At 45.6% G+C, this 25,017-nt stretch overlaps 1 protein-coding gene across 4 annotated transcripts in view; it reads right to left on the bottom strand.

Moving 5' to 3' along the window:
* Positions 1-350: 350 nt before the first annotated feature.
* Itk (IL2 inducible T cell kinase) overlaps positions 351-25,017 on the bottom strand; it is a 116,463-nt gene continuing 91,796 nt past the window's right edge. For 3 of the 4 annotated variants that reach the window (XM_052194776.1, XM_052194778.1, XM_052194777.1), the window contains exons 8-17: positions 21,735-21,789; positions 16,606-16,688; positions 15,210-15,340; positions 14,767-14,841; positions 12,606-12,777; positions 11,043-11,259; positions 9,646-9,710; positions 9,443-9,561; positions 6,433-6,590; positions 351-2,726 (exon numbers count right to left, since the gene is read on the bottom strand). In XM_052194776.1, the coding sequence (XP_052050736.1) occupies positions 2,655-2,726; positions 6,433-6,590; positions 9,443-9,561; positions 9,646-9,710; positions 11,043-11,259; positions 12,606-12,777; positions 14,767-14,841; positions 15,210-15,340; positions 16,606-16,688; positions 21,735-21,789 (1,147 nt within the window). In that variant the 3' untranslated portion in view covers positions 351-2,654. The other variant, XM_052194779.1, reaches the window with a different exon arrangement.

Raw genomic sequence — 25,017 nt, 5'->3', positions numbered from 1 at the left:
CTCCAGCCTATGTGTTGGGCTGCCCTTCCCTGCATAATCCAACCATTTTGGTCACCCAGCTTTTCTCTTCTACCTCCCCTCTCCTGGCTCTTCCCTCTCTCCTCTCCCTTCCCCTCATATGGCCCAGCTCAGGGTCACGTTTGCTCTGGACTCTCCCAGATGCATCTGCCTCTGGCTCTTCCTCATATCTACAGTAAACCTCCTCCACCAAACCCCGGAGCAGTCATGTCTTTCCTTTTTATTTCTTTTCTTCTTTTCTTTTTTTTTTTCATTCAGAAACCATGTGGCCATTTTTATTTAAGCACAGTGAGGTGTCAGAACCCTGGAGCTCAAGTCACAGAGCCTATAAATTGGTAAAATATGTACCTTTATTTTTTGCCATAAGCAACTATTGACTTGTGGCCCCTACAGAGGGTAAGACATATCTGCAGTATTTTTATCTTGAACCCAAGCAATAAATACTCTCCTGATCCAGGCATACATACATGGTCCCAACACTGCGAGACCTACAGAATACATTTCAAACCAAAACCTTTCTGTGAACACAGGGCACCATTTACAGAAATGTAAGACGGGAACCGGCAGAAGAGAATCCCTGCTTCCCAAGCAGGACACTGGAGTAAGCGTTGCACACAAGTCGTCGTCGCCAAAACCTCTGTGCATCTGAGCTTAAGAGAGCTGTATGGCTAAACCACACCACAGACATCTCTCAGTTCTGCTCTTTATCTTCTAGATTGAATGTTCCAGAAACCATCTCTTAATTAAGGGTTCCCAAAAGAAAATGCACAGTAGACTGAGAAATAAACAGACATGACTGTGGGCCGGTTGAGGAAGGTCGATTTCTGAATGACAGAGTTTTATCTAGACATGGTGATTACAACCGGGAGTGATGCTTGTGACTCTCAAGCCAGTCAAAACGCCATGTGGCTTAGGAAGAGGGATCTGTGACTCTACTCATTTTTCCAGGAGCTTTGTCTGAACACCGCATGAAAATCAAGTGGGACTGGTACCAGGGAATCCTCCTTCTCACAAAAGATCCAGCTCTAGGTTGAAGGGATAATTACGGGAAACAGTCTGTTGGAGACTAGTTGAAAGCACCTTTGAAGCTCTTGTATTGCGGCCTCAGGCGATGTGACTCTGGTAGGCTGGGAGAATGAAAGGGTTAATCTTGAGTAGCTCTGAGGTTGTGAACTCAGATCCAGGTGAGGATGAAGGTGAAGAGAGAGAACAGCCTATTTCAGTTTGGAGGGTCCCCTCCCCGCCCCCCAGTGCTCCGTGTAGGAGTGACATGGCTGGGTGGCGTGCTGCCTGAGAACTGACTTTCCTGTGTTCCAGTGCTCAGCAGCCCAGTCTCAGCAGGAGGCAGTGTTGAGAAAACTAAGAGGCTGCACTGCATTTATAGTTGGGTGGCATCTCAATCGCCATCTTTCCCAGTTCTGTCACCGGGGCAGCTGTCTGGCTTTTAAAAGACCAAGTCCACTTTCTGTAAAACATGAATAATACCATGTGGTTGGGTTGGTATGAACTGTGATTCACGGGAATAACCTGTATGCAGGATATACGCATGTCACCTGTGCAAGTGCCAGACGGCAGTGGACATTTTGTGCATTTTGGAAGCACCTCCCAGTTCTTGATTCTCTTTCCTTCCCAAAAGTTGGCACAAGAGCAGACTCCTTCTTTTTCTAGGATCCTGAGAGCCTTGATGTGGCAACTTTAAGATTGCTAAACCCCTAAGTCCCTAGAGAACCCAAAGTCTCAAGAGTGACGTGGACCATCACAGTGCAGCCCTCTCTTGGTTCATATGGGTAGTGCCGCTCCTGAGAGGCTGGATGATGGCTGTTCTGTAGTGACTGCCTCAGCATTCTACGCAGAACAGGATATCCCATCATGCACGTGGCTCACCATGACACAAGGCCACTGGATCAGTAACTACCCAAAGACTTCTTTTGTACCTGTTTATTCTCACATCAGAGGTCCTCTCATTCCTGACCAACCTCAGACACCCGGTGGTCCAGCTGTGGGGCCTGAATGTGTCACCCCCACTCTATCCACCCAGTGGAGCTCACTGTGCCCCATCAAAGCGAGGTGGCAGTGTGCTCCGACACCTTATGACATCCAGCCTCTAGCACAAGCATCCACTCCACCTCATGTGAGGCTGGAAGCTGTGGCTGTCAGCCTTGCAGTAGTAGAGCAGCCTGGTTTAATCACCTCTTGCATTTCTTAGAAAAAGAATGATGCTTTCCTATTCTTCCACCCATAAAATGGGCATATTGTCTTCTTTGGTCAAATGAAAGGTTGCTTGAACTATTCTCAAAATAGGAATAAAAAGAAGAGCGTGGCCCACGTCTGCCTCTCCTGACTGCCAAGAAGGGGAAGGGATGCCCTGAGAGCAGGCGATGGAGCTTTGAGTGTAGCATATGACAAGAGGCTTGGATGGGGTGGACACAGAGACACTGCTCCAGCTGTGGTCCAGCTGTTGGCTCAGGGCTGGCCCTCCAGCCTCTTCTAGGATGCTGCAGTTGTGGCTGCATAGGTGCGAGCACCCTGGTCCAGGCACCTGTGGGGGTCCTGGGCTGGTAGCTTTTAATGCTCTGGAAAAAGGACATTGTTCCTTCACTCAGGATTCATGGCTGTGGATGGTCAATGAGCCCCTGCTAAAGTCCAGATTCTGCGATTTCAGCCAGCTGACTTAACAGCTGGGAGAAGGGTGGCCGGTCTTCTGGTTTCTGGAGAGTAACAAAGAGATGTGTGTAAGTTCCTCACATCTGTGCATTCAAGCTAAGCTTAAAGCAGACCTAAATTTAATAGTGACATCCCCTCTAAGTTCAAAATATGACTCCACGCAGGCTGTATTGGAGGCAAGATGCCCTTACTCTCTATAACACAGTCTGAGATCAGACAGCCTAGTTTTAAACTTGCAGCCCCTTTTTAAAAGGGGGATCAGACCCAGAACCTCACATATGTGACAGTGAGCTTAAATCTGAGCTCCACCACCTGTCTATTGTGTGAAACTGTACAGATGGCCAAAACCTCTCTGAACATCAGTTTTCTCATCAGTAAAAAGGAGATGAAATTTAGCTCATAAGATGGTTTTGAGAATTAAATAAACATTTATGTTTAAAGCTGACTCTGAAATGTGTATGAAGAGATAAAAGTCTCAGGGAACAAATACCCTGAAGACAAAGAAAAGCAGAGTTGGGGGACTGATACCACCAACCTTGGGGTTCACTCTGAAGTGAGTGTTCATCATGGGGTAACATTTGGATAAACGATGGATCAGAGGGACAGAACAGAGGGCCCAGAGAGATCCTGATAAGTATAGCAAACAGACAATGGGATGAATTAGGAACAACAAACACAGGAACCAGAAATTCAGGCAACAGACCTAGACAAAAAACAGGTTCACAAAAAACAGGTCTACCATGAACCTAAAGGTCAAAGATGAAACCATAGCACAAGTAGTTTCTCTGGTGATATAGGGGAGGCAACCTTGATTGGGGGAGGGAGAGGGAGGTCAGTAATAGGGAGAGAGACAGTAAACAACACTAAGGATGTCTGGAAAAGGCCATCAAGAATCATATCATTTAGTTACCTAAAGTTACATGCAATACATTTAAGTCTGCTCATACATATATAGTTTAAATAAAGTTATACTGCTTGGGCTGACAATACTCCCTCATCAAGAACTACAGAAACTTAGATACTAGTCATGAGAAATTCCCTTAGAGTTTCTCGTCATGAAAGGCTATGAGATTCCCCCTCCCCCAAACAATATAGCCTTGCTGTTGCCCTTGGTTGCCTCCCAGAGATCAAAGGCGACCGCCTATTGCTGAAGACCTGTAAACTTTGGACAGAAGACCTTGAGGAGCCAAGTGGCTGTGACTTGAGAGCCTTCTCCCTTAGGTCTAGCTTTCATTGCTCTGAAAGGTGCTTTGAAATCTTCCAAGAGAGGGAAGCAATGGGCAGTCCTTCCTGATATGGTGCCTATAGACCACGGGGCTTTGAGCACAGCACAATAACCCTGTGGGTGCAGGTGAGGCACTCATATCCTGGCAGTAGCCAAAAGCTCTCCTATTAGATTTACAGACTACTCAAAAGGAGGGGAATCATGCCTGGCACTGGAAACTTACCCAACTACCTGGGTCTGGTGATGTCATAGACCTTAGAGAATATCTATGAACTTTATGAACCAGCTTAATTCCTAACTGTACTCTATCCTTAGACAGATAAGTGTAACTTTCACTCCTCATTAAGAAAAGAAACACAAAAGGCATCCACTTGCAACAGATGGAGACTGTTAGAGAAATCCACAAGTGGTCAAACATAGGGAATGCGTATATAGCCCCAACTAACAAATCTATACCCTGACCTCTGGACCCACGTCTCAGGAACACTGTGGAAGGGGATCAGTATGATCGCAAGAGTCAGAGGACCAGGAAATCTGTTGTGAGACCGTGTCTTCTAGAAATGACAGTGAAGCTTCAGCCATCATACCTCAACAATATGGCTGCCTAAGCAAGATCTGAAGACATACGAAAGACCCCAATACACACACAAACACGGAACAGGGAGATTCTCTCTGGGCCTCAACCCTGAACTGGGAGCTACAGGCAAATGAGGAATGCTGGGAGTGGGAGAAGTAGTCTTGCCCAGGGATGTGTCCCCCAAATGATCATGCCCAAAATCTTATACATACAAATCACATTAAGTGAATGGAGTAGGTTTTGTTTGTATATTTAAGTTTGTGTGTATGTGTGTGTGTGGGGGGGGGGTGCATGAGTGCGCGTGTGTGTAGCAATCACAATTAAAAAGTGGTCATGATTTTGAAGAGGAGCAAAGATTTAAAAGAATACAAAAATAATAAAATTAAACGTCCACGAGATCATATCTAAAGAAATCTGGGTGACTTCTACTTGTGATGAGTTGTTAGCTACAACTTCAAAAGTTCATGGGGGGACATGATCCCAAACTTGTTAGAACTGGAAAACTGCTGTTGAGTAAGAGGCCCTGTGCAGAGGGACAGGGAGATGGCTCCGAAGGCCAAAGCATTTGCTGCCAGCCAAGCCTGACAACTTGAGGTCCATCTCCAGGACCCACAGGAGGAAGGTGAGAACTGACTCTTGCAAGTTGTCCTCTGACCTCCATAGACACAACACATACTAACAATGTGCGACCCCCTCGTGACTGTACACATATATACACAAAATAAATAAATAACGTCATTTAAGTGATGCAATAAGGGCTGGAGAGATGCATCAGTGGCTAAGAGCACTTGCTGGGATCAGGGTTTGATTCCCAGTGCCCATAGAGCTGCTCACAACTGTCTGAAAGCACGGTCTCGGGGCTTCCGAAGCCCTCTTCTGTCCTTTGTGGAACAGCGTGCATGTGGTGCACAGACACATTTACAGGCAGCACGCCCATATACACAGGGATTTTTAAAATTAAACTTAAAGACATTATTAAGACCATGAAAAGATAAACTGTAGGCTAGGAGGGAAAACATTTGGGAAACATAATAATAAGGAACCCTTTTAAAGCCAACTCTAGGAAAAACAGCTGACAGGGGAGCCAAGATCTGAGCCGGCATCTCGCTAAGATTTCAGATGGCGAACAAACATCAAAAGGTGTGCAACACAGCAAGCGATTAAAGAAGTGGCAATTGAGATGACAGAAAATATAACTGCCCCCTCCTTTGTAAGAAGGGCGATGTCCAACACAACCAGTGCTGCTGTGTATGAGAAGCGTCAGGACCAGGCATAGTGGCACACACCTTCAGTCCCTGCACTCAGCAGGCAGAAGCAGAGACAGGTGAATCTCTGTGGGTTCAAGGCCTGATCCATATAGTGAGTTCCAGGAAAGCTAGGGCGACATCGTACCAAACAAACAAACAAACAAACAAACGAAATTCAAACAAAAGCACTAGAAGTCATCATTGCTGCTAAGAATGCAGAAATGACTTAGGAAGACAACCTGACAGTGTTTAGTTTTTAAAATAAGCTAAACATAGTGTTAACATATAATCTAGCAACCACTCTTAAGGGATTTATCCAACTGAGTTGAAAATTTATGTCCATATATAGATTCACCTTAATAGATTCATTTGCAGGTTTATTCATAAATATCCTGGTAACTGAAAGCTACCAAGAAAGCTCCTTTAGTAAGCACATAAATAAACAAACTATGATATGTCCATACAATGGAGTGCTACTCAACAATAAAAAAGAAACAATAAAAACCAAGAAGCTACACATGCAGTACACACTGATAGCCACACACTAAAAGATCATACTGTACTCCATGTGCATGCATAATGAAAACCTATAATTGCACATATAAACAAGAATTTATTATGGTCATCATTATGGTGATCCCTATCCCTTTCTCTGGTGAAGGAGGTCCTGAAAATGCGTGCTAGGATCCTTGGGTACTGACCTCTTTCCAGCAATGATTCATGATCTGGTAGACATTAGAGGAGGCCAGGCGGGGTTTATATAACCGGAAGCCGGTGCTGATGTCTTCCACAACCTCGGAATTGCTTCGGTTTTCATACGGGATTTTGCCTTCGCTGAAGACTTCCCACATCAGCACACCTAGAAGCAGCAGTGAGCAGAACAACAGCTAAGGGGAAACTGCACAGGTGCTAGAGAGACTCAGGCCCACCAACAGCAAGCCCTTGGAGTGAGGGTTAAGTCCACTCTAGACCTCCAGAAGTGCAGTCTCAGGCCCACATGAGTCAGGACTTCCCATAATGTTTTTCATTGGCTGATTGACTGCTCTATTTTAAACTATTATTTATTCTTTTACTTGTGTACTTTGTGTGTGTGTGTGTGTGTGTGCATGTGCTTGAGGAGTCTAGAGGAGGCCACCAGATCTTCTGGAGAGGTTCTGAGGTATATATGAAGAAAATGAATTTATATCTAGATTTGGCTCATGTTTCTAAGCTCTCTTGCTCTCCCCTACACCCTCCATAGCTATAAATATGTATATATACACATATATGCAAAGATCCCAAATCTAAAGTGTCAGGCATTTCATAGACGGAAACTTGTTTGTAGACACTGCGGAGAAAGCATCTTCCCATAGCACGTTTCTCCACTTCTGCCATTCACAGCAAGGCTGACCAGTTTTGTCTTTGATGCATACTGACAGATCACAGACTCTCAGAAAGGAGGGGAGGCTGCTGGTGTCCTAACCAGAGCTTTGCAAGGTATAAAACTATTGGCCTGGAGGATGGAGCTCCCCAAAATCTGATCCCCAAATCCTCAGTACAAGTCAGCTCCTACACTGTTTGAATGGGAGAATTCTGAACCTCATCCTAATACTCTCCTCCTGGGGTCACTAACCTGAAGGCTCCTCTGAGGCACCTGAAGACCTGGAAATTCAGAATCTGACTATGAGGAAGACTGTTCAGTATCCCAAGGTGCTACTAGAATTTCTAGTGAGGTGTCTTTTGAAAGTGAGTTGTTGCTGCTGTTGGGTAGTGACTGCTTTAATGTGAACCTTCTGAGTCATGGATGACACAGAGTTCCTAGGGGCTACTTACTGACCTGTTCAAGAAAGCAATGGGGTAAATCACAGACTGCGTTTGGGACAAAACCCACAGGGCTGAGGCAGGCAGGAGACTCTTAGCCTGCAGGTTGCTGTGGTTTGCACAAGCAATTGGCTGCCTTTCTCTTTCCTTTCTGTCTGTCCATCTGTCCATCCATCTTTGTGTCTTTCCGTCTGTCTGTCTTCTGTCTGTCTGTCTGTCTGTCAGTCAGTCATCTTTCCCCAAGACATGATTTCTTTGTGTAAAAGCCCTGGCTGTCCTGGAACTCTCTCTGTAGACCATGTTGGCCTGGAACTCAGAGATCTGCCTCTGCCTTCCACGTGTTGTGGTTAAAGGTGTGTACCAGTATGCCCCGCTGCTCCTACCTGTTTCTGTTCTTCATCTGTCTATCAACCTCATTACTGGACTATCTTCAAATCACACATGTCTGGAAGGGATGCATTCTAGACTAATCTTCTGGAAAACACAGGAGACTATCCTTGGGCTGGCATACCAGGGCTTCCCAAACTCTGTTCTGCATCTGCAGGTGAAGGTGCAGATATGGCTTGCACTCTAAACATCTTTGTGGGGCCCCGCTATGTCAGTGGCTCTATAACCCACAGAGCGATGGCTACGCGTTGTCCCTAGCCTTCCTCCATACTTGTGGATAGTTGTGCAAGGATGGCGCCAGAAGAATTTCCTCCAAGTTCATTCTGTAATGTCTACCCTGTTAACAGAGTAACAGCGAAGCTCAGAGATATGTATGTGTGTGTGTGTATGTGTGTGTGTGTTTTGAACTAAGGGACAGAACAGAAAGATTCATAATTACAGAGCTCTGGGCTTGTGAGAATTGCGCTCTAACGTGAAGGTCGTCTCACTGGTTCTAACCCTGGGAGATCCGATTCACCACCATCTCCCTTGCTTGTGCCGCTGGAGTTTGTGCCCTAGCAAATCTTTCATATGGAATGGCAAGGTCAACCCCAAGCAATTTCTCTCCAAAGTGTCATCTTTACAGTCATCATATCAAAGAAGTTATTTGGTTCACTTTTGTGCACACTGTTAGCATGCAGAAATTATGAGTTAGGCTGATGTCAAACCTAGTAACCTTTCCTACAGGTTAATGCCATTCATTCATTCATTCATTCATTCATTCCCACCAACTGTAACTGACTCTGTTCTCCCTCTAACTTAGTAACTCTTGTTCTCTGAACTAGTTGAGTTTTCACACATGCTAGTCCCTGCCAGGGACACGACTTCATGAACATCTGAATGGAGACATTTGTTTAAGAGTCACTTCTAGAAAAGCCTCTCCCGGAGCACAGTAGGCAAAGCAGACCCTCTCCCTGCCCTAAATGCTCTCTGTACCAATGCTGCTTTTTCTGAGCCACAGCACTCAGAGGCCCACACTCCACTGCCTTTTTATCTGCTGTCTTGTCTGGTTCCTTTCCCCAAAGGTTTAGCTTCAAGAGGACAAGAAGAAGAGAAGTCTTCTGCCTTGTGCCCTCCCGTTCCTCAGCACCCGAGCAGTGCTGGAGTCTAAGACACTCAGTAAACCACTGTGGAGTAACAAGAGCTTACAGAGGATTGAGTACGGGGATGTTGGACACAGCACAGCCCTGCTTTCAAGACTGTGTGCCCCCATCTCCCAGCTCCTCCAGCCTTCCAGCTCACAGCAGCTGCCACAAGACTCCCTTCCCACTATTATTTTTAATTTCTTAGCTGTTCTAAAGATATCTAGAAATAAATGCAATGAAAAGCGCCCGTTTGAACATTTCAGGCCGTTCTCACGCAGGCCTGCAGTGGGTTCTTTCTCCATCCAGGGGTCAGGGCAAATCAGACTTGTTTACATTTGAGAAAGAAATAGCTGGTCCACAGTTCCAGGTCACACAGGGGCGGGCTCAGGGTGACACTTACCAAATGACCACACATCTGATTTGCTGCTATAGCGACTAAAAGAGAACACTTCTGGGGATGCCCACTTCACTGGGAATTTGGTGCCCGTGGAGCTGGTATATTGATCATCAAGGACAAACCTGGGAAGAGGTGAGGAAGAGGTCAGAATGGTGCAGGGCTGAGTCTCCTTACTGACAGTGGCTGACACCACACCCCTGCATTACCTTGTCATCCCGAAGTCGGACACCTTGATGACCTGGTTTTCTCCCACCAAACAGTTTCTGGCGGCCTAGAGTAGAGACATGCAGGAAAAGAGAGACTTAGGATGAGTGGAGAGCCAGGAGAGGAAAGGCCTCCTGTCACTAGACTTTGTTTCTCTGTGTCCCTGTCACTGCAGAGCCTTACAGATGATGAGCATCACCCACAGCCTGCTGAGCTAGCTGAATGTGCAAGCCCTTTCATCAGCATGAGGAGTTTATTTCCTAGTTGTTAGAGAGGTCCAGCGTTCTCCAGCCAGTAAACCACTGGAATACAGCCTGATACGGAAGAGGTAGACAGTGTTGAATTCGGGGCTGTCTGCAGTGCCTCCCAAGTGATTAATATGAAAGAGATTAATATGAAAGCCAATCCCTTTAAAGTTATCCTAAGTAGGGAGAGTACCTGGCCCTGCTCAGTATCCCATTAGGTAGTCTCGGAAGAGTCCTGGGAGACAAGAGAACCGGCGGGCAGGTCTCACACGGCAAAGTACTTCCATGTTCTCCTGGGGACTCACATGAATACTCACAATCCCCGCCTGTTAGAGGTTCCCAGGCTCCCTCTCAGGTTATATGGTGCAATTTTGATAGAAAACCAGTGCTTCAGCCCAAGTGCCCATTAATGAGAGAAGGGGTTAAGAAAAGGTGGTGTGTATAGACACAGACAAGGGAGTGGGTGGGGAGGGAAACTCAGCCACAGGAGGAATGAAATAATGTCACTTACTGGGAAGGGGGATGGAACTGGGGAACATCTGGTTAGGTGAAACAGCTACCTTTAAGGACAAACGGCATGGATTTTTTCCTCATACATGAGATCAATCAATCAATCAATCAATCAATAAAGCAGGCAAGCATGCAGGTAGAAGTGGAAGTATTTGGGAAGAGGAAGGAAGCCAGTGAGATCAGGGACAAGAGCCGGTGCCTGAGAGTTTAAATATGATCTGAGCATAGGATGCACACGGAGGAAAAAGTCATAAGGAAACCATTGCTTCGGACATATGCAAACAATATGCTTTACAAAGTGAAACTGTCCTTGCCCATCTCCTTCACTTTTACAGGGGAAACTGAGGCAAAGAAAAGGTAACTAGTAGTGGTTGTAAGTTCCACTTTTGAAGAATGTGGATTGAAACTCTGAGGGCACGCGTTAGAGGAACGGCCGGGTGTAGCTCAGAGCTGAGCACTCTTGAAACACTTCCCTACCAGGGACCTCCTGAAGTGCGTGGAACAGGAGGAGGCTGAGAGGAGGGAGGCCCTGTGAGACAAGCTACTTAGCGATGCTCTCTCAGACTTGGTAGAGCTACATTTCAGGGGAACATGTGTCCTTTGTCCTGTACTTGTGGGTGTTGGCCCCTCGCACTTGCTCGTACCAGATCTCTGTGGATGACGCAGGCCTTTTCCAGATAGGCCATGCCCTCACACACGTCCAGACACATGCCCAGCAGGGTCTCTGCAGCGAAGAGACCCCGCTGACTTCGAAGGTAATCCGACAGGCAGCCGTGCTCCATGAACTCAAACACCAGGCAGATGGGGGCTTGCTCCAGGCACACCCCGTACAGCTGCACCAGTTTAGGATGAGAGAGTTTCCTGGAAGAAAAAGGCAAGAGATAAGATGACCTAAATTCGGCATTCCAAAAGTGCTGACCATAAGATGGCACTGAGGAAGATGAGAGCCACTTCACCCGGCTCACGGTTCTGACAAGAGAACCAAACCTGAAACCCAAACCAAAGAGGGTCCTGGGAGCCAAGGTCTGAAGGTAGTAGGGAGTCCGCAGGTGTGAGTGAAGATGGACAGAGGCCATCTCTGTGGGGACGGCTCTGTGGGCCAGAGCAGAGATGGGAAATAGAGGACACTAGAGAGGCAGCCGTGCAGCAGTCCTGTAGAGCATGCCGAAGTCTCTCTCTCCCTCTCCCCCTCCCTCTCCCCTCCCTCCCCTCCCTTCCTCTCTCCTTCCATCCTCCCCTCTCTCCTCCCTTCCTCTCTCCTCCCTCACCTTCTCTTTGTAGAGGCCACAGGTCAACCATGGGTGTTATTCCCGAGGCATTATCAACCCTTCCTTCTGTTTAATTTCTTTCTCTTTTTTGAGAATAGCACCTCCCCCACATCATATCCTGATCATGGTTCCCCCCACTGACTCCTCCCCATTCTTCCCCACCTCCCCTCCCATCTGGATCCACTCCCTTTCTCTCTCTCATGAGAAAACAAACAGGCATCTAGGGGATGCTAATAAAATACAGAATAAGATAAACAAAAACAAACACATCAGAGTTGGACAAGAGTGGAAGGGAAGGGAAGCAAGCCAAGAGAAGGTACAGGCATCAGAGACCCCGCCTGTCCACGCACCAGGATCCCCGTAAAAACACAAAGTGGAAGCCACAGTGCCTATGCAGAAGGCCTGCTGTGCAGGCCCTGTGCACGCCGCCTCCCTCTCTGTGAGTTCATGCGCGTCTTCTCATGCTGATTTAGAGGCCTTGTCTTCTTCTTATGGCTTCATGAACGTATGTGTACTGCCTGTGTGCCTGCACTTGGGAGCTGCCTTTCTACAGGAACTCAGTGGTCTGGAGCATGCTAGCTGGATCTGTCTATCTCCATCTCCCCAGCACTGGGGCACCAAGTACATTGCCTTCATGTCCAGCTTTTTTTTTTTTTTTTTTAACAACATGACTTCTGCAGGTTTGAACTCAGGTCATGGTGATTGTGCAGCAAGTGTTTCACCAACGAAGCCATCTCTGTCTCCTCAGCCATAACAAGGTTCTGGGGTTTGTTTGTTTTGGTTTGGTTTTTTGGTTTTTGTTTTGTTTTTGTTTTTGTTTTTTTCCCTTGTGTAGTAGGAGTCTACTACTGGGGCATGACAATACATCAGAGTGGAATTTTACAAACATGGCCTGGCCCCTCCTTCCCAGCATGCCTGCACACCCCTGCTCTAACTCACATCATGACTTCTGCCTCCTCGATGAAGTCTTCTTCTGACATGGCCCCTTCCTGAATGGTCTTGATGGCCACCTTGTCCTTGTTAAGCCAGTAGCCGAGATGCACCAGCCCGAACTGCCCGCTGCCAATCTCCTGCACGAAAGTTAGCTCTGACGGTTGGATCACCCACTTCCCTGGAACAGAGAAAGAGGGAATGCTTTTAGAGAGGGCAAAGTAATTAGATAGGAATCTCAGAAACATATACAGTCTTATCTAGCCTATGGACACTGTAACTCAAAGATGGCTTAGAGTGTCATAGGTAGTTACGGTAACATAGGATATGGCTTTGAAATTGTCGTGATGCAGGAGGAGAGAGTAGAGAGAGAAAAGGACAATGGTGCTAACTATGATAAAGAAGGTAACCAAGAGGACCATTGCAGGGTTACAACATTTGTTTTTAAGCTGCATCTTATTGAAAAAGTTTTTATTATACTTTTTTTTCTTTTGAGACAGACTCACCATCTAACCCAGACTGGTCACAAACATGTAATTCCCTATCCCGTCAGTCTCTAGAGTACACAGAAATTCACAAATGCCAGACCTATAATTTTATGCCATTATTGCAGAGGAAATTTTCTTCATGTTTCCCAGTTGTTCACTGGTTTACTTACAGGCCGTCTGTGCATACAGCACTGGGCCAGGCTTTGACAGGAACGGAGCCTGAGGATGCAGGCTGCAGGCTCACGGGGGATTTGCACAGAGGCACAAGTGAACTGTTTCCGGCAGTTTTTATTTTTATTTATGTGGATATATCTGTGTGAGTGTAAGGCACATGCGGGTACGGGCAGAGGCCAGAACACAGTATTGGATCTCCCTGAGTGGAGTTTTAAGTGGCTGTGAGCCTGGAGTGAGTTCTAAGTGAGTCTGGGTGCTGGGAAAGGAACTTGGCTCCTCTGGAAGAGCAGTAAGCTCTGTGAACTTTCCAGACACTTCTCTAGCCCTGGGGCAGGCTCTTGATAAGTGTTTAATAAACAAATAAAAGGAGTTAAGCCTCCATTTTCCCACTGACAAAATAAGTGGGCTGACTGGATAATCTCTGTGATCCCATCCAGTGGGACACTTCAGGATTCAACAATTAGTAGGGCAGCCTTACTTTCATAAGAGGATAATGATGAATTATGCTTTCCTGGTGTATGGTACAGCCACACACCTATCAGGCTGAGGTACAGACTCAAGAGCAAACAGGACACGGGTATCCACTGTATGCCACGTGTGCTGGTGGCTGGTTACAAGGAGTTCACGCCAGTGTCTCTCCGAGTATTTCCCCGCCCACCTAGGTCAAAGCCCCCAGGTTGCTTGGACTCCAAGGTCACACCCTCGAGGAGTGTTTCGGTAAGCAGCAGGGAGTGTCCCGGGACCAGCATCTTTGACAAGTGTTTGGAAAGATTTGATGCACACTGAAGTTTGTGACCACCAATGGATACAGCATGAAGATTAGATTAGTCTCCTCTTCAAACAGCATTGGACCCAGGGATGTGAACTGAGATGCCTTAGGTTCTAGTAGATAGTCAAGAAAGAAACCTTTTTTTTTGGAGGACAGACTTCATATTAGACCCCAGAGCCCTGGAGGTACAGGTCCTATTATTTATTTATTTATTTATTTATTTATTTATTTATTTATTTATTTATTTTTAAATGGTGCTGGGGATTGAACTGGGGACCTGACTCATGTTAGACTAATGTTCTGCCACTGGTTAAAGTCCTTGATCTCAAAAACTTAACTTTATTCTATGTAAACTCTTCTGAAGGATGACAACTGGTAACCCTTGTAGAAGACCCAGACCCAACAAGTTAGATTATAACAAAAGTCCCAAAGGGTAGATAGAACACAGCGCTAAGGGGTTGATTTCTGACATTTCCCAACAGCATTTAGTAGAGTGCTCTATATAAAGCAGTGCTCAATGAATGCCTCATTGAAGCGAAAGGACATTGCTCTGGTCTTCCTGAATGTGTCTGGACACACATGTTTCTTACACAAGTTCATACAATCACTCTCCTGCCATCTCTCTCCAAGTCATCTAACATTTGAAGAACAGTTAGGCTAATAGCGAATCCTCTTAGAATCTGTCCTAGGCATTTCAATATGTGAGTTTTACCTCAAATATCCAACATCTTCTGCTTACCGTATCTTAGCCCTGCTGTGACAGGTGCTTTCTGCCTCCAGGAGCAAACTGGATACCGGAGTCGAGTGACCAAACCTAGGTTGATAGAAAATCCAAAGGCTGTGGTTAGGGATTTGCTATGGCAACCGTTGAATCAGCAGGAAAAGAATGGTATGTGAAACAGTACTTCCAAATCCCAAAGTCCCACCATGTCTTTCACAGTGCCCTTGAGAGGATCCTTAAGCACCAAAGGACAATGACATGGCGATCTCAGAGCAGGTGTCCCTAGTGGTAGCCATGGGGTTTTAGGCATTTGGAAGGTTTTTGTTTGTTTCTGTTTTGTTTTTGATTTGCATCTTGAGTTCCTATTTATGGCCAGTTGGTGCTGCATCAGTGGGGACTCTGTTATTTCTTCCCAAGTCCCCTTGTAGGGATCCCCTTCTGGCTTGGTCCCTAAAACTTACCTCCTCCATTGTACTGGTGATACTGGATGAGGAGAGGGATGGAGTCAAACACATACTTCTCAGCCACATAATACCGCTTGGGGCTGTCATTTGTTTCTTTGATGTGATAATGTTTTATACAGGGGTTCTCGCTTGGAACAAATGAACACACACAGTCATTACCAGGAAGCAGTAGTGATACATCAAGATAGCTATTGGCATCAGATTCTCACTGTCTTAGTCTGGAAGCTCTTGCCAGGAGGGGAGGCATGCAGTGTTCCAGTGTGTGTATCAGTCTCGGCATGTTGGCCCTGGCGTTGGTGTTGTATGAAGAAGCACTCTGAGGCTGCACCTGGATGTAAGCGGCAAGGGCGCTGAGATGTGTTGGTATTGGTAATGCCACAGCTACAGCTACAAGGTGTAGGAGCAGCGCTGTATGTGCTATGAGTGCAAAGGAAAACCACACGGGGGACTTCCCCTCCCATACACCCCAGACTGAATGGCTGTCATCAACTAAATTGGTAACAGATGCTGATGTGTGTGTGTGTGTGTGTGTGTGTGTATACATGTGTGCACATGCTGTGGAGAACCTGGCTGGTGGGATTGTAAACTAATTTAACTTAGTATGGAGGTTTCTCAAAAACTAAAGCTAGAACTACCATGTGGTTCCAGCTGTCCACTCATGAGTTGTACCGGAAGGACTTTGGGCCAGAACAGCACAGGGATTTTGACCATGCATGTATATGGCTGCACTATATAATAGCCAAAATACAAAATCAGCATAGAGGTCCCTAAACGGAGGAATGGATAAAGAAACTGTGGTCCATATATATACTGTCATTTTATTTAGCTGTGAAGAAGACATTATGATATTCACAAATAAATGGATGGAACTGAAGATTAGTGGGTTAAACAAAATAATCCAGACTTAGGAATACAAGTCTCAAATACTTTCTCTCATACATGGAATCTTGATATAAACACACACACACACACACACACACACACACACTCAGGAGTCTCCAGCACACAGGACTCTCAATATGGTAGAGAGGTTTTATTTTTAGCACATCAAGAACTGGCATTTGTCTATTTCCAGTTGTAGATGAACATGCTTTCTTCTCCTCCATACATGACCTGATAAGCTCACCAAATACAGAAGCAAGTATGTGATGTCCTCGGAGCCTGGCTATCAGGCCTTGACAAAGCCAAGAAGAGGCTCTGTATCCATCCAGCCTGTCTCTTATTAAATCTCTCTAGTTCTACTCTTGAACTTGGGGCTTTGACTTACAGGGGCATTAGTGGAAGCCACACCACAGCTAGTGAGGCTCTGTATGACGTATGGGCGGATCTTGCTGCCCTGCGCTGTCATACAAAAGCAGCTGTCCTGTTCCTCTGTGACAAATGAGTGACATACCTTATGATGGCCTTGGTGAAAACAGAGAGAGTGTATGTCCCGGGCGTCCTGGAGTCTCGGACCATGAATGCTCCCTCTTTACCCTGGATTGGGGAGAAAGAATGGAAGATTAGTGATCTGAAAACCAGACTCCGGTGCCTAAGTCCACTTCCTTGCTTTGGGAAGGGGGAGCACTGAGGGGCACAGACCTTCAGTAGTGACGGCCACCATTTCAATTACACATGCAGCAGTTCGTGTGAGATCCTATACAGATAGACAGACACGGGCCCTCTCCCTTACAGTTCACCAGGCACTGGACTCTACAGACATTTCCCAACCCTCAGCATTGGGATCTGGATACCATTATCCTCTCTGACAATAAAGTCAGCAAGTGAGTGCCGGAAGGATTAAGTAGATTTCTCATGGGTCTGCAGATAGTGAGCAGTGGGATTGGAGTTTGAACTTTGGCGCCTGAGCAAAGTTGTTTTCTTGCTCTGTGATGCTCCAGCCTCTACTACACCTCCTCAGAGCACAAACGCTCCCTCCGTTTCTGGATAGGGCTTGATTTCTCAAGCCCTGCTCACAAAGCTGATTTCACTGAAGGGCAGATTGAGAAACAGTGGGATGCTACTAGTTGAGAGAGACACTTACACATAGAGAGGCACAGAGAGACAGAGACAGAGGTGGGTGGGTAGAAGGAAGTGCTGACAGTTTTGCCTGCTCTGATGGAATCAGCATAAGCAATCGACCATGCTGGTTCACACGTTCCTGATGGGAACAGTAAAATCTGAACTGTTTGAAGAACTGAATCCCTAGCCCTTCTATCAGTTGTAAACGTCTGCAGAGCTTATTAATTATGACTTACATTAGATATTGTGACGGTCATAGTGAAGGTCACAGTTAGACAGAAACCTTACATAGAAGTTACATGGTTTATATACACAGGGAAAGTATCTACAGCGTAGAATAACAGAAGCCCCCCCACCATCTATCAGTCCCAAAAGAGTGTTTTTGCATGTGTGTGTGTGTGTGTGCGCGCACGCACACACACACACACACACACACACACAGAATGAACATGCTAATATCCATTCTAATAAGCATTCTGAAAATAGATTTGCCTATTGTAGACATTTTGTGGAGACATTTTTTTTGTAAACGGAATCACATGTGGTTTTCTGTGAGTGGGTCCTTTTATGTATAATATTGTTTCCAAGGACCTCCTAGGTAGTAAGAGGTGTAAAGACTTCTTTCCTACTTGTGGCTGAGTGACATTCCACTTTAGGGACAGACCACACTTGTTTTCCACTCATCAGCTGACCGCCACCTTTTGGTTGCTGGGAGTAGACTTTTTGTTCAATGGCTTTGCTCAACAGGTGTTATCCACAGGTTTTTACCATTTGCCAAGCTTTGGCTCTTGGCTGGTTGGAATGTGATGGGTTAAACAGGAGACAGGAAGAAACAGACCTCAAGCAGAGACAGATTTTATCTGGTTATGTCAGTTATTCTAAAGGAAGAAACAGACCAGAAAGACCAGAAGCTCACCACCAACTATCTAAAGAGAGGAGCATAAACATCTCTTTTATTGAACTAATAAGATCTGGCTGTTTGTGTTGCTGTTACTATTTCAAAGACATCACTGTTTTTCTGTAAACAAGCAGTCCTTGGATGTAAGTACTCTATAAACACCAGGTGACAGAGGTAAGGTCATAGTCAGGTCTGCACAGCATGGGAAGCCCCACCTCCCCCAACACTCTCTTTCTCCACTGTAGTCACTGCGGGCTACATTTGGTGAAAGCAATGTGGACTCTCATTGGGGGCTGAAGCAGCTAAGAGTTTGAGGAAAGCATGTGCCTTACCACACACTTCCTGCAAGGGGCTGAGAGGCAGCCTCGGGGGCACAGCCCCTGAAGAGTGTCGCAGGGGCACTGACTTGAATAGTGTTGCCAGATGGGGTTCACTTCCTCTCAACACAGTCCACAGCTCAGAGAGATTTTTACTCCTTCATTTAGAAAGAAATAAAGAAGCAATAGCAAAAGAGATTATATTAGGAGTGAAGTACGTGTATAACCCTGGAAGGATGGAAGAAAAGAGTCACTCGTGTACTTCCTTATGCTCTCTGTTTGCAGACATATCCCTGCTGTGGAGGGCCACGCCACTGATCCACTCTCTGAAGGTGACCCCGGCTTATCAGCCTTTAGTACAAAGGAGAGTGATGAGGTGGTCTTTTGAGGGAATCTGAGCTGCAGCAGCTTGCAGTCCTGTTAATTCCAGATGTTTCCTGATTAGAAGTATATGTGTCAGTTTCTTCATCTGCAAAATGACCTCTGTAGAGGCTAATGGTAGACTTGACTAATATGCACAGAACAGTCCCTGGAACACAGTCCCAGGACAATGACTATTAGGGTTATTAGTTCTCATTATTACCACATGCTATAGGGTAGCATTTGATGGACGCATGAGTTATATTATTTGTCTTCATCTGAGACATGTTTCAGTGTGTGTATCCTTTTTTTCCTGTACTCTGTACTCTGTACCTTTCTGTACAGAGGATTTGAAGCTGATTTTCTAGAGGGGAATCGCAAAGGTATGTTATTCAAAGACGGGCTGATGCTTTGTGGTTTTGTCACACTGAAATATGCTCAGAGAATGTCTCCGACACATCTCTTTCATTGGGGGTGAGGCTCTTCTCTCAAAACAAACCCATTTTAAGTCGACATTGCGTCTTTGATGATATTTTGGAATCACAGAAGTATAATGAACCTAGGTTAGGCTCCTGTCTAAAGTACAGGTCCCCCAAAGTGTAAGATGCTGCTGAATGAATGAAGATAGTTGCAGAAAAGCTGCTCACAGGGATTGACCCTCTCTCTAGAGGGGCTAAAGCTGAGGGGAAATGTTGAAATTGAAGGCAGAGTACAGACAGAACCATGGGAGAAGTGAGATTTCGTCTTAATGTTCAAACAAGAAAAAAATCACATCTCACAGCTTGGCAGAGGGCTGGATTATTAAAGGAGATGTCAGCTGAAGAACAGACAGAACACGTTGGAGATTTTCCCATGTAACTAACCAATTTAAGTCACATAATCACTTCAGTGCGCCCTGGAGAGGCTCTGACTGGATAGGCCTGGAGTCCAGGAGTTTCTGTGGGAGGATTGTTGTTTTACATTTTAATGTTTATGCGTATGCTCTTACATGAGTTTACATACAGGAGCCTGCAGAGGCCGGAAGAGGGAACTGGATCCCCTGTCACCTGCCATATGTGCGCGGGGAAATCGAACCTTGATTCTCTACAAGGGCAGTAAGTATTCTTAGCCATTGGGTCATAACTCTAGGCTGGAGTTTGTGTTTTTAAACTTTCCCCATAGATACTCATAGCCTGCCCAGCCATGATAGCTAAAAAACACAGTAAGCATTTGGTGAACTCATTGACGGAATAAGTAGTTGTTGAGTAAGTGTTTTGTGCTAGATACAGTTACATCTAAGCTTACTTAATAGGGACAAAGTAAGACATAGAAATATACACACATATACATACATAGTCTGTAACCTAGAAGTTTAGATAATAACAGGGGAAATGAATATAATCTTCCTCTTGAGAGGCAAATACTTCTGAGACAAGAAGACTCTGAGTACACCAGAGAAGCAGCACTATTGAGTCAGATAGCAAGTATGTAAATTAAAAAAAAAAAACAGAAAGAAAACCTCATTCCATTCTGACTGTCCAGACCCCAGGCTAAAGCTTAGTGGGCCCCTCTGAAGTTTGCCTTCAGACTTACCTAAGAAGGAAGAGGACATTTGGTAATTGAATTCAAAATATTAGCCAAAAAGAATGTCTCAACAGCCTGAGAAAGAAAAATACATTTAAATGCCTCAAAAGAACTTCTCAACAGCAAAGAATTGCCTTCCTGTGTCATTGATGTGGGCTGTTTGAAGCTCTACCCTGACGTCATTAAGGATGTGACGGAATGTAAGGGAAATGTCCTTGTTTAGACACCGCACCCTTCAGGGTCCTGGGTCTTTGTAATTAGTTCTTGCCAAGCCTCACTGTTTTCCAGCAACACAGGCTGAGGAGTGAGAGGACCTGGCTACATATGTGTCCTAAGTCCAGTTCATGAAAGTATGGAGCCAGGTGATAGTGGAACCCGCCTTTAATCCAAGTACTTAGGAGGCAGAGGCAGGTGGATCTCTGAGTTTGAGGTCAGCCTGGTCTAGAGAATGAATACCAGGACAGCCAGGGCTACACAGAGAAACCCTGTCTTGAAAAAAAAAAATCCAACCAAACAACTGGGTGGGGTGAGAGAAAACAAAATTTAGGTTACTTTTGGAGGTCCTGTTTCTATAGATATGCCACGGAATCTTAGAATATATATTTTGTTACATTTATCTATTTCATGTATTGGAGGGGCAGGATGTATGCACCATGGTAGACATGCTGAGGTCAGAGGACAACTGTGGGCATCAGGTCTTTCCCTCTGCTGTGCAGGTCTTGGGTTCTGAACTCAGGTTGTCGGGCTTGATGGCACAATCTTAAACCCACTAAGTTATATCACAGGCCGCTGAGAATCTGCGTTTTAAACCCCTGCAGCAATTCAGATATGAGGTCTATTGGGAACCATGGGAGATGATTAATTGCTGAGAACCAAGGAGACTGAAGCATTCAAGAAGGACTCAGCTTCGTTCCTCCCGCTGTGGGTACACGTTCCGAGGCCTTTAGTCCTGGTCTCCCTTCCACTCACTTGTAACTATTCAGTGAGTCTTGGTTCCCAGGGGGTTCTGGGTGCAATGGCAGTGACTAACTGCACAGGGCCAGGAGCACACAGGGGCAGCCTCCATGGGGTTAACGGGTCACTGGCATCCTGAAAGACTCTGCTGTTCAGTTTGTCCTTGTTGACACACGCAGGCCCAGAAGGCAGAAGAGAAATGCCCATAGTCACCCCCTGAATTGATGGCAGAAGAGTCAGTGTTAGCACCCAGGCCTAGTGCTTCCCCAGGCCTCCTCTCCTATGCTGTCTTCCCCCAATAACCCCAGAACACTTGTCCTCAGACATGAAAGCCATGGTTAAGCCGACACAGGAATCTACCTCACCAGCATAACCATAACACGGCTGGGAATTGTACAAATACTTTTTAGCCAGGATGCAGACACTCACCGTGTCCAACAGAAGTTTCTCAGCTTTGTCTCGGCTGATGCTTTTATTGTACCACCTGAAAACAAAAAACAAGCCATGGGTCACAGTTTGAAAACATCATCGCTTACTTGTAAAAGACGATGCTCAGAAGTCATGTGTCTGCTCTCTGTTTCTATCAGTGCCTTCAAACTCTACAGGAGAGCCATGACCGGTTCCAGGAAGTAAGGTGTTTATCTGGAGAAGAAAAAGAGTGAAGCAGGAGTTGACTTCAGACTGGCAGCTGTAGAGGCTGAGTTTCAGGGCCTTCTTTGCACTATGCTCTCTTCTTTGGTAGAAAACTGGACATTTTCCATGATAGTGTTGTAGAAAACATCCACCTCCCCCATTTCATATGCCAGTGGGCGGCTGTAGGTGGGAGGGGGACAGGCAGCTGTAAAAAAATGTTAAGACTCATTTGCAAGTTTAGCAAATATCCTTTAAAAAAAAACAGTTGTTGTATTTTCTTCTTAAGATCGGGGGGGGGGGGGGCAGACGTTTTGCACAGCTTTTGTAATTGATGAGTGTAATTAGTAAATGGCGAAACCAGGAATAATTTTTAAGAATGGAGTTTCTGAATGTTGTTAAAATGCGGAGACATAGCTTGACCATCCCAATCACTTAGAGAAGAGGAAGTGCGGTGGGGGAGGAGGGGCTCCCCAGGGCTAAGAAGAAGACAGGCAGGCAATGGCCATGCAGGCTCTTCACTGTCCGGGCACGTGTGTGTGTGTGTGTGTGTGTGTGTGTGTGTGTGTGTGTAGCACCATCAGTAGCCCAGGCGGGAGGATGTGCAGACGTGCAAGTTGGTCAGTAGTCCTGTGGGGATGTGTGGGCGCAGCACATCCCTCCTTCAGCCCCTTACTCCCCCATCCTTCCTCATTCCAGCCATTAACGGTAGTGTAACGTATCCAACTGAATATGTGCTCTCGTATACGAGATGTGTAAAAGCCAAAGGAGACATGAATAAAAGCCTCAGCCCAGTAACTTTCAGCGTTCTCTAGCACTTGGATAATAATTCTCTAGAAGCATGAGGGCTGGCATAATAAGTTAGTTCCCGGTAAAGGAAGCCCACAGGGTCTCAGTTCTGCACCAGAAAGCCTACAACAAAAGGAGAATGGCCATCAGTTGACAATTTGTTTTTGGAGCTCTAGGTGGGGAAGAAATAGTGTCTACGGAACTTGTTTGGCTACTTGAGAGCATCCAAGAAGGAGTGAACCAGGGGATTCCACTAAGTTTTTAACGCACTGTGGCAGAGCAGACTGGACACCTCCACCATGGGCTCCTGGGTGAACAGCAAGTCTGCTCCACCGCATCCAAGCGCCAAGCAATGCATACGGGTCGCTAGGTCTGGGCTCTAGAGTGTGAGCCAGGTCTGGGTTCAGCAGACAATAGTGTCACGCTCATAGACTGAGGTCTGCTTAAGTTCAGTGCACAGGGGAGGGAAAAGATGTCTGCAGTGAAGTGTTTCCCTTGCCTCTGTCTTGTCTGATCCTTTCTTCACCCGGGGAGGGATCAAAGCTCACAGAGGGCCAGGGTACAGTGGCCTTTCTTTTGCAGTTTTGCTGTTTTGTGATTTCAGTTGCCCACGCTCAGCCCATGGTCCCAGAAAATATGAGAGGGACAATTCTAGAAATTATCAAGTCTAATTGTAAGTTCTGAGTAGCATGATGAAATCTCATCGTGATTATCTAGGGTGTAAGTCACCCTTGAAACAGCAAACCGACTTACATGCAATGCCTACTTATTAGTCACTTGGTCGCTGTGTGGGTCACCAGATACAGTGCCACAACATTGCTGTGTTTGTGTTCAAGTGACCACTTACTCTGTGCAAGAGTAGCTACAATGGCAATTTTATGTCAGTATATTGTTATGACTTCCATTTCATCCCGAGCCATTAGTGTTAATCTCTCAATGTACCCAATTTAAAGTGAGCTTCCCCACAGGCTGTGTATAGAGGGAAAGCACAGGACATACTGAGTTCAAAACTATCTGCAGTTTCGGGGTACACTGTAGGTCATGGAACCCACCCCCAAGAACTAGTAAGCTGCTGGAACTTGGCCAAAGCCCTGCTTTTAGGCTAAGGCAGAAAACCTGAATCCAGTTAAATTATCAACCCACGAGATTTTAGCAGGTGGTATATTTTTGAGTTCTTATGCAAAACTCACCTTAAAGTAGTCAAAATTAAGTTAAAGAATAATAAGTGTGGGTAGCTTTCCTATATCTAGCTATATATTAAATATCAGAATGTTTCCTTATGTTATATCATTTTCTAGCAGGGACGTCATAACCCAGGAAATGCAAATTGGTAGTGCGTGGTGCAAACTGGTTCACAGACCATATGGTTTTTATTATGAAAATGACTTAAGATTCCTTTAGGTAGGGGGATCTACATTTTTACTTGCCCTCAGGGGTCCATCAATTCCCCCGCTGCTGCTTTATTTTGTTGAGGCCTTAAATTTGCTCCTCAAATCCTAAACAAAGGGATTTTGATCAGAGGCCAAAACAAACACAGCTATTCAGTCAGGCAGCAGTCGTTTGAAATAAACAACCATTTTTTTCCCCTTCAAAGGCAGTGACTATAAAACAACTATTTCAGCTAAGTATCTCTCATCTATGTTTCATCTCAGCACAAACATTCTTGGAAAGGATGAATCATCTCTCATCTCAGGGAGAGGCTATTCACACATATTTGATCAAAACACTATTAAGGAAATGATAGCACTGGTTCCTGGCATCTGTTCACATTGCAGAAACCATTGCACTGGCCATCGAATCCTAATGGGTTAGCGGAGGTTCTGGTTATCTTATCTTTCTTCTCTTATGTTTTACATTTAATGAGTACTAATTTTTATATTTTCGTGGGAAGATTTGTTTCATCTTTAGGTTACAGTCCATCATCAAGAGAAGCCAAGGGAGGACCTCAGGGGAGGAGCGTAAAACAGACACCACAGGGGCATCTGCCTACTAGCTTAGTCTCAGGCTAGCACTTAGCTATCCTTCTTTCCCTTTCTTCCTCCCTCTCCATCCCTCCCTCCACCCCTCCCCCTTCCCTTCCCTTCTCCTCCTTCTCTCTTCTCCCTCTTTTAATTTTTGAAATTATAATTTAATTAAGACATTTCTCCCTTCTTTTCCATCCAAACTCCTCCATATACCTTCCCTGATCTCTTTCAAATTCAAAGTCTCTTTTTTTTCACTGCTTTTATACCTCATCCTAACTAAAACCTACTCAGTGCGCATAATGCTGTGTGTATGCTTTCAAGATTGCCCA

This window comes from Apodemus sylvaticus, chromosome 10, assembly GCF_947179515.1.
Source record: "Apodemus sylvaticus chromosome 10, mApoSyl1.1, whole genome shotgun sequence".
NCBI lineage: Eukaryota > Metazoa > Chordata > Mammalia > Rodentia > Muridae > Apodemus > Apodemus sylvaticus.
Note: the sequence above shows the minus strand (reverse complement) of the source record. Positions and strands in the feature narration are given on the sequence as shown.